The sequence below is a fragment of the Panthera onca genome, chromosome B2 (assembly GCF_046562875.1).
Source record: "Panthera onca isolate mPanOnc1 chromosome B2, mPanOnc1 haplotype 2, whole genome shotgun sequence".
Taxonomy (NCBI): Eukaryota; Metazoa; Chordata; class Mammalia; order Carnivora; family Felidae; genus Panthera; species Panthera onca.
This window is the reverse complement of record NC_138343.1, coordinates 98,886,647-98,899,405: the sequence shown is the minus strand read 5'-3', so window position 1 is coordinate 98,899,405 and position 12,759 is coordinate 98,886,647. Positions and strand designations below refer to the sequence as shown.

At 39.8% G+C, this 12,759-nt stretch overlaps 2 protein-coding genes across 6 annotated transcripts in view; one reads left to right on the top strand and one right to left on the bottom strand.

Annotated features, from left to right (window-relative positions):
* Window positions 1-12,759, top strand: part of METTL24 (methyltransferase like 24) — a 174,950-nt gene that overhangs the window by 104,599 nt on the left and 57,592 nt on the right. For 3 of the 5 annotated variants that reach the window (XM_060616381.3, XM_060616379.3, XM_060616380.3), the window contains exon 5: window positions 1,424-1,552. In XM_060616381.3, coding sequence (XP_060472364.3) covers window positions 1,424-1,552 — 129 coding nt within the window. Of the gene's footprint in view, window positions 1-1,423; window positions 6,315-12,759 lie in introns of those variants that run through there. The other 2 variants (XM_060616378.3, XM_081795773.1) reach the window with 1 other exon arrangement.
* The window catches only part of CDC40 (cell division cycle 40), a 60,550-nt gene continuing 59,729 nt past the window's right edge, over window positions 11,939-12,759 (bottom strand). The window contains exon 15 of the mRNA XM_078447207.1: window positions 11,939-12,577. Within this exon, the coding sequence (XP_078303333.1) occupies window positions 12,400-12,577 (178 nt within the window). The 3' untranslated portion in view covers window positions 11,939-12,399. The remainder of the gene's footprint in view (window positions 12,578-12,759) is intronic.

Genomic DNA, 12,759 nt, shown 5'->3' with positions numbered 1-12,759 from the left:
ACCTGTAGAGAGTAATTCTTTAAGCTGTAACGTGTTCTGCAGCTCTAAACTGGGGATGTTGGTAATACTGCTTCTACTCGCTGACCCTTAGTCACTCTCTAATAGCAACCTGGTTTCCACACCGAAAGCCGTCGAGGGAATCTGAGCTACCATTTTCCCCCTTGTGGTTTACGAGGAGTCGGCATCGCATAAGTGGTTAAGAACACGCGCCAGGTAGACAGACTCAGTTCACCTGTCACTACTGCCTCTCCGGCTGTGTGACGGGGGATGGGTTGTTCTCTGAGTCTGGGTTTCCTAAACTTCAAACAGGGATGGAAACAGCATCACCCTTGCAGAATCGTTGAGAGGAGTAAATGGACGTTGCAAGCGAAGCACTATGCGTAGTGCCAGGCGCATATAAGCACTCAGCAAGTCGTTAGCTCTCATTGCTTTCTGGAGGTATTTGGGGTTCTGTTATTCTAATAGCAAAGCCAGCGAAACCGAGCTGATTCTCCTGACTTAATGAATTGCAGCATCTTTCCTGTCCTACCCTTCCTATATTTCATCTTCCCTGGAATGTGAACTTACATTCATTAGATGAACAGAGGATGGTGTTGCCTCCCCCCTCCCCGCCCCCTTTTAAAATGCTGTGCTGATGTTTACTTTGAAAAAGAAATCATGGAATAATAATAGATTTTTTTTTTTTTTTACAAGTCTAACATTCAGATACCTGAGAACCTGGCTTCTAGTCTTGAGAAATTGGAGGGAGCTGAGGTTCGTGAGGCGGTCTTGCAGGCAGTGGCCCTCTGCCAGTCCCTCCTGGTGGGCCACCATTCTGTCTGGACCATGGCTGGGTTCCTGTGAGCAGGGTCTAGGTTGTTGGGGAGGGGCCATGGGCATGCAGTTCTGTGAAAACACATGCTCCAACATCTCCTTCTCAGGCATCCATTCTCATTGGGCAGAAGGTAGGACGGTTCATTATGATTTCTGGCTGGCATTTCATTATTTGTATATTAACATTTAGTGTGGAGTGAAGTTAAAAATTCATGTTGCGGGCGCCTGGGTGGCTCAGTTGGTTAAGCAGCAGACTTCGGCTCAGGTCCTGATCTCACAGTTCATGAGTTCGAGGCCCACGTGAGGCTCTGTGCTGTCAGATCAGAGCCTGCTTCAGATCCTCTGTCCCTCTCTCTCTCTCTCTGCCCTTCCGCCACTCGTGCTCTCTCTCAAAAAAACCCAAACATTTAAAAAAAAAATGCACAAAAAAACATTTAAAAGAAAAGAAATTCATGTTGTCAGTGGCCATTTGAAAAAGCTGTCTAACTCTAAAATTTGAAACATTCTGCTTTCGTAGGAGGTAGTTATACAGTGATGCTCCTGATGTCAAGATGGTATTTTTAACAACGCTTATTGAATCTGCTAATCTCATTTCATCATTTTGTTACAGATTGATGTTCTCAAAGCAGATCTGGAAAGCGCAGAATGGAAAGTTTTAGAAAATCTTATTCTGGAAGATGTCCTTGAACAAATTGGACAGCTCACCTTTGAGGTTCATCTCCACTGGCCCGGGTTTGAGGTCAGTGGCCGGGACAGCAGTGTCGTGAGGTTCTGGTACAGCCTCCTCAAAGAGTTAGAACTAAAGGGTTTCAGGCTTTTTCATAGTTACAAAGATTTATCTAAACCTCAGCTGTTCTTGAAGAAAGATATTTTCAATGCAAGTAGCTGTTATACTCTGAGTTGGGTGAATACAAGATGGAAATAGGATGAAAGACCTCATCAAGAACTCAAGGAAATAATTACAGCATGAGGCGTGTCCAGCAGTCTAATTATCGGTGTACTTGCCCAGTCTCCACTAGCCTGTTACCTGCTGGAGGCGGGGGTTGTGTTATTGCCTCTGTAGTGCAGGTAGCTTGGCACCTGCCACGTGCTAGGGGCACAGTTAACACTCGCGGAAGGGATGGACACAGAGGGCCATAGGAGTCAACCTCCATCTGCCCAGATGCTAGGCCTTTCACCTGTTTGCCTCTGACAGAGTGAGGACGCTTGTCCTCCTTCATTTTAACATGGAAGATAATCCCCCACATATCTGTTTTCCCTAAAATTCGTTTTGTGTCTGAAGTCCATGAATTCAGCAATATGAAGAAGAAATTACATAAATTTTCCATTCTTACTGCGTTCCTGAGATTAAGTTTGTAGCTTACTATTCAAAACAGAGCCTTTCCTTTGACTTTCACTCAAAGGTTTTTTTCTGTTCACCTTGGTCAATAACATTGTTTACAACCTTGTAGATTTCAATCATTCCTACTTGCCTTTTGCCAAGGGCTCTGCTGTGGGGTTATAAGAGCCACTGATGCTGGTTTCTGGGAACTCAGGCACACCCAATTCTGTCTTTGAGTTTCAAAGACTAGAACATCAAGAACTTCAACTCAGGATTCCTTCAGACTCAGCCTTAAATCTCCTTCTGTTCCTATGAAACTAAGCACAAAGCAGAATTTTCGTGTCTTTACTGTTGCCTTTTCTGACTTCAGACCTGATTTCTCAACCACCGACTTGCCTACGCTGTCAAATCTTTTTTTTTTTTAATACATGATCTGAAAGATTAAGTGAGTTTTTCGTAACTGCCAGTTGGCATTCATTACAAGACTGTGGCCTGAGAGCCAAAATCTGTATCTTTCCTGGGACGGTTATGCAGTATTTCAGTAGTGCCAATCTTTTTTACATTTTTAAATATTAAACAGAAAAGTGTAGGTTCTCGGTAGTTCAAATGATCTCTATCATTTTTATTTATAGGATTAGACATTTATCCCTACGAATGATTTTCAAAAATTCTACTTCAAATAAGTTAAATGGTATAAAATAAAGCAAATTATTACCTTATTATAAATTGAGTTTATTTCCTGGCATTTTTACATCCTGAGAGAGCAGGAAAATTTTGTGTCCATTGTTTGTTCAAGAAATCTAGGGAGTGAGTAAAATACTGTTTGCTACTAGTCTTTATTCCTTTTCCCCATTTTTTACCTCCTTTTACTCCAGATGTTCCCTGTGTTGGCTTTTTGTTTCTTGCAGTGGTTTGAAAATACCGTTCCTCAAGTGAGAAACCAAGATATATTAGCTAGATAATCTTACTAACTTCAGTTCAAAAGGGAACAAGATTTTCTGAATTAGTAGTGATGATTTTGAAAAATACAAATGAGGTTTTTATTTTAAAACTCATAGTACACTAATAAAATTCATTGAGGTGGGAAGACCAGCTTGAATAAGTGTGATTTAAAGTAGCAGTTAGGAGTTCCCGGGTGGCTCAGTCGGTTAAGTGTGCGACTTTGGTTCAGGTCATGATCTTATAGTTTGTGAGTTCAAGCCCTGCATTGGGCTGTGTGCTGACAGCTCGGAGCTTGGAGCCTGCTTCAGATTCTGGGTCTCCCTCTCTCTCTCTCCCTCCTCCCCCCTCTCTCTCTAAAAAAATAAAAATAAATTAAAAAAATAGCAGTTAAGTTGCTCTCAAGACCATAGGTATTTCAGAAGCACAAAGTGGCGTAACTCTCAGTTTGCATGGTGTTGTCTCCAGAACAAGGTTAACTTCAGCCTAGTTCCTGTTTGGATTATATCACAGATTCTCTCTTTTATTTTTTAATTAAAATTTTCCACACTGAAGTATGTACAATAAACCTTCTTTTTACATTAAACCTTTTTTAAACCTTCTTTTACACTAAAGTGTGAAATGTACTAATCCTATGTGTCCAGGCTGATCAGGTTTTAGATATGTACACACCCATATTAAGATTTTTAATTCATCAGATTGAAGATTTAAGGAATGACTGAAAGCCCCCTTTGTACAGGGCAGGTTACCACTTATTCCAGATTGGTGGTGCAGAACGTTGACTTCATTACATTATATATATATCTGAGGTAAGAATGGCTGTACTGTTAAGGAGAAAAACCACTCAAAATAAATCACAAACACACCCACCCACACCCACCTACTAGGCAGCTTGTTCAATAGTTATTTGTACTTGTTTTATGCTTATTTCTAAGGCTGTCCTTCATTCCCTTCATGGATAGTTTGAAATTTATGATGAGTATTCTGACTGTTGCTATGGTTTCCCTGCCTCTAAAATTTATTATGCTTATTGTGTAGGCTGGGGTTTCTTAACCTCATCAAGGATTGCCATTTTGGGTTGGCTAATTCCTTATGGGGGGAGGGAGGGCTGTTCTGTGCATTGTAGAATGTTCAGCAGCATCCGTGGCCCCACTCAATACCAGGAGCATCTCTCCCTCTGCTCCCTCAGTTGTGACAACCACACATGTCTCCAGACAGTGTCAAATATCCCCTAGCGGCAAAATCATCTGCCGCGGAGAAATACTGGTGTAGGCCATGAGAGAGGGTCTGGGGTACCACAGGGTACCACAGGACTGCTGTTTGGGAAGCTCCTGTTTGAGAAGAGCGGGAAAAATGAGAACCAGCACCACTGTAACCACCACAAAGGCAGCACAAACAAAACACAGAGAACAGATGAAGTCAGGAGCTGCTATTGAGAGCTTAGCGTGTGTCCAGCACTGGGCAGAGATTGCCCCTGATTCTCCCAGCAACCCTGCCAGGAAGTGTAATTTTCCCAGTTATACTGGTAAGGGAATTCTGAGAGATTAGATAGCTTTTCCAGAATATGCCACTAGTGGATGATGGTAGAGCAGGAATCCACATCTGAGCCTTTCAGATCCGGAGCCTGTGCTGGCCCCCTTCCCTCCACAATGTCACCTCAATAGCCTCTAACAGATGTAAGATGCTACTCCCATGGATGTATTTTTGCTTCCTTATTAGTAAATGGGGTGTGTGTGTGTGCGGGGAAGGGAGAGAACCACAAATATACTAAGATCAGACCTGCAAATCTGTTAGAGTTGGAACGTTTTTGTAGCATGCAGGTTTAATTTAAACAACCTACTTGCAGGGCGCCTGGGTGGCTCAGTTGGTTGAGCATCCGACTTCGGCTCAGGTCATGATCTCACGGTTAGTGAGTTCGACCTGCGCATCGGGCTGTGTGCTGACAGCTCGGAGCCTGGAGCCTGCTTCAGATTCTGTGTCTCCCTCTCTCTGCCCCTCCCCCGCTCATGCTCTGTCTCTCTCTGTGTCTCAAAACTAAATGTAAAAACAAAATTTTTTTTAAACAATCTACTTGATTAAAATATGCCTGCCAAATGGAGGCTCAGCGAAAGAATACGGAGACCCAGCAACCCCTCGGTCAGTATTTCAGTTGCCAGAAAAGCTCTTGCAAGGCCTGGAAGCCGCTCTTGGCCCTGGCTCATCCCACTGTGTGGTACTTTCCTCATGGGTTTAGAAAGGGCACAGTCACTTGGAAGTTCAGTGTTTCCTTTGTTTAGTCTTTGACCTGCACATACATGAGCTTATTCTTAACAGAGCAATGCTCATAGATGGGTCTTCAAATGATGACAAATCTGTTATTTTTTAGGTGAAGGACATAGTGTGTCAGAGATTCAGAGGTCCCCTTTTAGCACAAGCTGTGCCACAAGTTGAAATTAAAGTCAAAGAAAAAAGAATTTCCCTTTTCTCTTAGAGTGATTGTATTTGATGCAGCGATCACAGGTTATGATATAAACATTTGTAACTATTTGGTATGTTCAAATGAAGGCAGCCAGGGAGAAGTTGTTTGTTGAACATCTGTTAGGAGTTGACTGACAGTCCACTAACGTTTACATCAGGGTAGAACAAAAGTAACTGCAAACTCATGAATTTACAGTGTTTAGTCCGATTAGCTATTTGTGTAAGCCATTTCTGCCTTGGCTATATGATTTTAGGTATAGTAAAAATGGTACAAGGTTTGTATTTCTGCAGTATTACATGTTTGGATTTTGCAAAGCTTGGATTCATACTGGGGAACCCCCCTCATCATCATATTTTGTCAGATTAAAAATGAAGCCCTCATTAAAACAGATTATTTTACTTGACAATAGTACCTCCCAGCTCAATTAATATACTTGTTCGCTTCTGCTAGAGGTAAGTTTATGTTTTTGCCTTTTAAGCAATAATGTAATTCTTTTTGTATTAGCCAATTGCTGATTCTTTGTGAGTTCATAAATACACTTAACCCTATGTAAAAAAGTCTTTTTCTGATTGAGAGAGGTATTTGTAGTTACTTATCACATGAAATCGGAACCCAAAGATTCAACGTATTCAACTGCCTACATTTAGATCTTATTGAAATTCTTTAAATAATTATATTTCTGTCCTTAAGGAAAATAAATCAAGCAAGCTAGTGCCATACTTCGTGTTTAGCACTATATGGAAAAATGCTAGTTCTCATTAAAACCGATGCTTTGTAAAACTAGCAATGTTGCTGTGGGCACAGTTGTGAGAAAGTGATGGGGGCCCGACTCTAATGGAAGAGGCCAAGAGAACGTCTTTAGCTAGGTTCTGTTTAACTGAAGAATGAAACACACATAATCTGGTTAACTGTTTCTTTTAAATTACCTCGGAGAGAGCAAGCTGGAAGCCACAAAGATTGTGCTGCAAATCTGAGATTTAAAAAATACACAAAGTTGCATTATGTAAAGGTGGCAGAATAGTAGGATGAAGGGAGACAGATTTTGATGCTGTGGGTAACTAGCTATGTGGTATTAAACAAATCATCACCTTTATTGGCCTGTTTTCTTATGTTAGGTTGGAATATTTGATTTCTAAGGTTTCTCCTACCTTGATGATCTCGTTATTCTAAGGTTTTTGTGATTAGAGAAGGCTTAGACAGTGGTAGGATAATTTCTTGATTTGTGTGCTATACAGGGAAGCCTTGGGATAAATTCACAAGGATCCAAATGATGTGCTTATTCAGAAGAAAAGGCCGGGGCACCTGGGTGGCTCAGTCGGTTAAGTGTCCGACTTCGGCTCAGGTTGTGATTTCATGGTTGGTGAATTCCAGCTCCGCGTCAGGCTCTGTGCTGACAGCTCAGAGTCTGGAGCCTTCTTGGGACTCTGTCTCCCTCTCTCTCTACCCCTCCCCTGCTCGCACTCTGTCTCTCTCCCTCAAAATAAATAAACATAAAAAAAAAAAAAAGGCCCAGATAATAGGGGACTCTGTTCTGATGGCTCTCCAATCAAATGAAGTCCCCTTAGGCAAAGTACCTTTTTGGATAACACACTTAAACTCACCTGGTTCTAAAAACCAGGTCTCAGACTGCACTGGTTTATCCTTTTGTTTCGAGAATGTCCTAAAAAAGTGGCAATATCTGAAGATACTAGGTTAAGTGTATATATCTATGGTGATCCTTTTGTGTGTACATGTGTGAACGTGTTACCTTTTGTACACACACAACACAAATGTATAGACATATACCTTTATATGTATGGATGAATTCCTGAGAAAGAAAAATCTTCAGACACACGAAGCTCAGAGGGAGCCTGGACCCTGACAGAGCAGGAACCTGTACCTCCTGCATTAGTGCTAGGAGTTGAGTGTATCAGTGATGCTAGAGGCCTACAGCACTGGACATAAGGCTGTGTTGGGGGAAAGGATTGGCCTGGATACACCTGCAGCAGTGGGCCCGTTGGAGGGCGACAGCCTCAAAGGAAGAGTCCTAAAAAACCCACCCCTCTCACCCCCACCCCACACCACAAGAAAGCTTTATCCTTGCCGTAGCTCTAGGAGGAAATCAAAGTTTCCCATGAGAATTTGAAACCCTTGGCCATTTTAAGGAATTGAATTTATATTAATCTCATGGTGAGGAAAACCATAAGGTGAGAAACTGAGGTAAAAAACTGAGGGAGTGAGGGTGAGGGTAGATGGCAGAAGCAAATGTAACACCACTGCAAAGGGACTGCTTTAACTCAGACTACAAAGGCTTTCTTAAAAAACAAAATGAAAAACAAAACAAGACCCACAGGAGATGCATTCCTAACACAAAGTTACAAGTGACAAAGAAATGGCCCACCATGAGGTAGAGTTGACAGACACAATAAACACTGGGATTTTCAGCCTAAGAACTTGACATAGCAAATCTTAAAGAAAATATAAATTGTTGAAAATGATTAAAGGCGTAAAAGACTGTACAAATAGACCGTCCATCAAGGGAAAGTCATTGGAATACATTTAACGGATTAAGTGGCAGATTAGACACAGGTGAAGAGACCTCCAGGTGAACTGGAGGAAACTGCCCAAAATGTAGTACAGAAAAGTATAAACATGCACGTTCTTAACATTTTTTGGATAGTTTGAACCTTAGAAGATGAAGCAGTAAAGTTGAACATTTGAACCACGTATAACGTGCTGCTAGGCCTGTACGTGCAGTATGGCAGCCATTAGTCACATTTTGCTATTGAGCACTTAGAATGTGGCTAATGTGACTGAGGAACTGAGTTTTACATTGCATTTACTTTTAATTAACTTAAATTTAAAAACTTATACCTGATTCAGTTATTAGAAGACTCTCTTTGCAACAACTTGGGCATGTAAATTGACTTGGTATAAAAGAGGTAGAATATTGCATGGATGTTTAGGGTCTGAATGGAGATGTGCTGTTAAGTATAAAATATACACCAGATTTCAAAGACTTAGTATGAGAAAAGTAAATAGTTAAAAAATAATTGAATGTTGAAGTAATACCTTGGATATGTTATCTTAACTAAAATATTAAAATTAACATCCCCTGGGCTTTTTTTTAACCTTTTTTTTTTTTACATTTATTTATTTTTGAGAGAGCACAAGTGGAGAGGGGCAGAGAGAGGAGACAGAACCCAAAGCAGGCTCCAGGCTCTGAGCTGTCAGCACAGAGCCTGGCATGGGGCTTGAACTCACAAACTGTGAGATCATGACCTGAGCCGAAGTCGGATGCTTAACCGACTGAGCCACCCAGGTGCCTCACCCCTGGGTTTTTTTTTTTGTTTTTTTTTTGTTATTTTTTTTTTTTAAATGTGACCATTACCTTAGAAAGTTAAAGTCTACGGCCATACCACCCTGAACGCGCCCAATCTCGTCTGATCTCAGAAGCTAAGCAGGGTCGGGCCTGGTTAGTACTTGGATGGGAGAAAGTTAAAAATGACACACATGAAAAAAAATTACACAGCTCACATTTTTCTATTCAACAGCATGATACTGGGATATGTACTTAAAATATGCTTGAGATTTGAGTTAGTCCCTCAGATCTCAAATGCTGAAGGGTGGAGAGTAGGTTGTGGAGAGCTAAAAAAAAATTCATCTGAACTTTGTGACTGCAGTTACAGGAAGCTGTACCAGCAAAGGAATTATCTTTCTTTGTCACTAAAAATAAAGCCACTCTAAGGACTCTGGCTGCAAGTTGTGACTTCTTTTCCCTTAAGTTCCAGATAAAATTGTGTTTAGGTTGAGAAAGTGGTTCCTACAATTATTATAGTGATTATGAACATGGAAAGTACACATAGAAATACAGATAATGTATATCTATACATAGAATAACACACATGCATATACACACAAACACGCATGCACACACATGTATTTGTTTTTGGTTAGCAAAATTTGTCTTGAGTTTACATGTTTCTGAAATGAGGCTCAAGATAGACTCTACATCAGTGTTTCTCATCCTCAGTGTACCTGCCTATCAACTGGGGACCTTACTACAAGTGCTGAATTTGATCCAGTGAAGGATATATATATATATATACAAAAATATGAATATATGAATGAACACAGAAATATATATGTTCACTGGCTCCTCCAACGAACCTCCATTTTCTTTTCTGTATCTCGGTGAGCAACACCATCTCCACGTGAATCTGATACAGCTGGTCCTCAGTCCGCTCTGAGAAACACTTTTTTCCAAGGAGAGCCTCCGTAACCCACGAAGTGTGGCAGTCCTTATGGCTATCATCCAAGGGTTTAAGATTTCACTGTTCTTGTTTTCCTCCTGGTAATTTATAAACGTGCTAAGGACATCAGGCACCCTCACAGTGCATCGTCAAGAATCACTATACTTTTTTACCTAGGGAAGCGCCTGTTTGACGCTATTCCCTGTCCTTTATCTTCAGAGTGTCTCATTCCCTGTCCTTTATCTTCAGAGTGTCTCCTTAGGGCAAAACATTCCCAGCTTGTGCTTCAATACTTAAATGTTCATTTGATTAAAACTTTCAGTATAGCATCACTTTCATTCCAACCTTTAGGAAGGAAATCTGTCCTGGGTGTGATAAAAAGGTTGCAGTGAGGAAAAGGGGCCAGAAGGTAACCACTTAATTTCAGCGACCATATGGATGGTCTTGAGGCTTTTTGAAGCTGGGCAAGAGCCGCACTCATTTGTGTACTCTGAAATAGGTACAGTCATGACTCAGTGTCACCACTAGGTGTATAAATATGGAAGGCGTTAAACTTAATCTGTGTGCTCTCAGCGTGCTGCCCTGTATTTTTGTTACGTAACTAGAATAAACCCACTAATGTTCCATATTAAAATACCATCCCCACCTCTAAAGCACCATTTCTCCCCATAAGATAAAAATGACCCATGAAAATCTGCAAATGGTTTTAATCTGTTGTCTCTCAACAGAGTTAACACTTAAAACTAAGAATGAAAATTTTGATAACACTTTCTACAAAAATGCTTTATTTAAAAATACGATCTTTTTAAAAAAGAGACAACTTTTATATACAGTTACTTAGTTTAGAAACAGTCAAAAACACAATAAAATAAACCCAGATTTAGAAATTATGATTTGTAACATACACAATACTGATGCTGAACAAGATCAAAGTTTAAATGTATGGATTAATTCTTTTTGTCCCATCACATTTCAGTAATTCACATTTGTTAAAATCAGTGGCTTGGGACTGAAGAAAAGGTCCTGTGTGAATTGCTTCCTCTTCAGGAAATGGCAGCCACCCTTCCTGGCAGATACAGAAAGGCAGTGTAGCAGCCAGGCAGTGTATTCTTATTTCTTTGAGTGTCTGTGTGTCCAAAAATAACATGTCTACCATTTTTATTCTCTTTTTCCATTTTCTTCTTTGGGATTTATTTATGTGTGGCTCTAGTACCAGGTCATCAATACCAGGCCTTTTTAGAAATTAATTTTTAAAAATGGAAGTTCTAAGCACAAGGAGCATGAATTGCTATTGATAGCCCAGGACTCCGAGCTAATGCCCTTAGGATATCAACATTCAACATGATTTTGGTCTCCACGTCGGCACTCTGAGCCACGATGAACCAATCTTTGTAAGCATGGTACTGAAATATTTCAAAGTACATTCAAATATATTATAGAGATTTGTACTAAACCAGAAGAAATGGCTTGTCACCCAAAGGGCTATTAGCTACTGTATTCGAGAGGCTATCTTGATTCCACAATTTGAAACTTAAAAGATTTTTTTTTTAAACCAACCAACCACAGTTATTGCTTCTCAAACTGGGGAACCTTAGCCAACTTCTTGGAGTATCAATTTTACTCAAAGATGTGGAAAGAAGTTAAACATTTTTCTGATCTAAAAAGTTCTGTTGACTATATCCACGAGCAAAATCAGAATAATTTTGAAGATAAAACATACAACTTCAAAGAAATGACAAGGTGACATTTTGGACGATGATCTCATACCCTGTCTCCTATGAGGAGTATTTCAGTAGTAACATCTATGAATCAATGACCTAGGAGACCCTGATTTCTGAAAGAGTAGCCAGGTCCTTACAGACAGTAAATACAAATAAAATTCAAAGTCTTCACTCATCCTCTTGAGTGTCACCTTCAAAAATAACATAATTCTCTGATTATACATATAGTCCTATCTGTACTGATCTGTACTGATCAGGAAGAAAGCCAAGGAAAGAACTCTGTTTATTTTCCATCGTTTAATAATTAGAGGAATATCTGCAGTTAGAGAAGATTGCTGGCTTACAAGTAAACATACAATATATGTCATAAAAAATAGCAGAACTCCTGAATCCAAAAGATTTGAACTTGACCCACCAAAAATAATGGGAACGGTAACTGTGGGTGGTTTTATCCTTCTTACACATTCACATTAAATTATATCATCCCTGTTCCTTACTTCTCTTTTTGTCAAAGAGGTAAACATATGGTGCCTTTCAGAATTATTTGTCATTAGTTATATTACCTCCTTTAAAACCCCAAATCCACCAGGGATTCTTCCTCAACTCGAGAGAGATCCTTTCAGTATATCGAGGGGGTAAACCCCAACTGCCTGCCAACAATAACCCTCACCAAATGGAAAGTCAGTGGTCATTCTCTGTATAAATAACATCTATAAAGAACTAAATGAAATTGCCAATGAAATTATAGGAGACAAATTTACAAGAAACGTTTTTTTTAAACAATGGGTCAACTTCATAAGGCCATGTAAGGAAATCATAATTTGTAAATCAAGTTGTCATCCAACACATTTAATAATTAAATACAGTTAAATATGATATTGGATCAAAAATGACCCTAGATAAGGATTAATCTCATTAATCCCACAATTTAATGAGACCATCCCAACCACATGTGATGACTTTAGATGTTTCATGAGGATGCCACACTGCACCTATGCACACCTTATCATGAGCTTTAAATCGACTGTAGAGTTTTGTGGTCTTCCAGTCCCAGATATTCAATTTTCCATTTCCATCTCCTGAAATCACATAGCTAGAATGGGAAGGAAAATAAGTTCAAATTATTGAAACACCTTAAAGTGGATAAGGAACAGAGAAAGAGTTCATCTTTTTCCCTGTAACATTAAAAAAAAAAAAAGTCAATATGAATATACAATACTCAGAATAACACGGTAGAGTATAAAGTAGTCTATAATTTAAACTTCTACTTAAAAA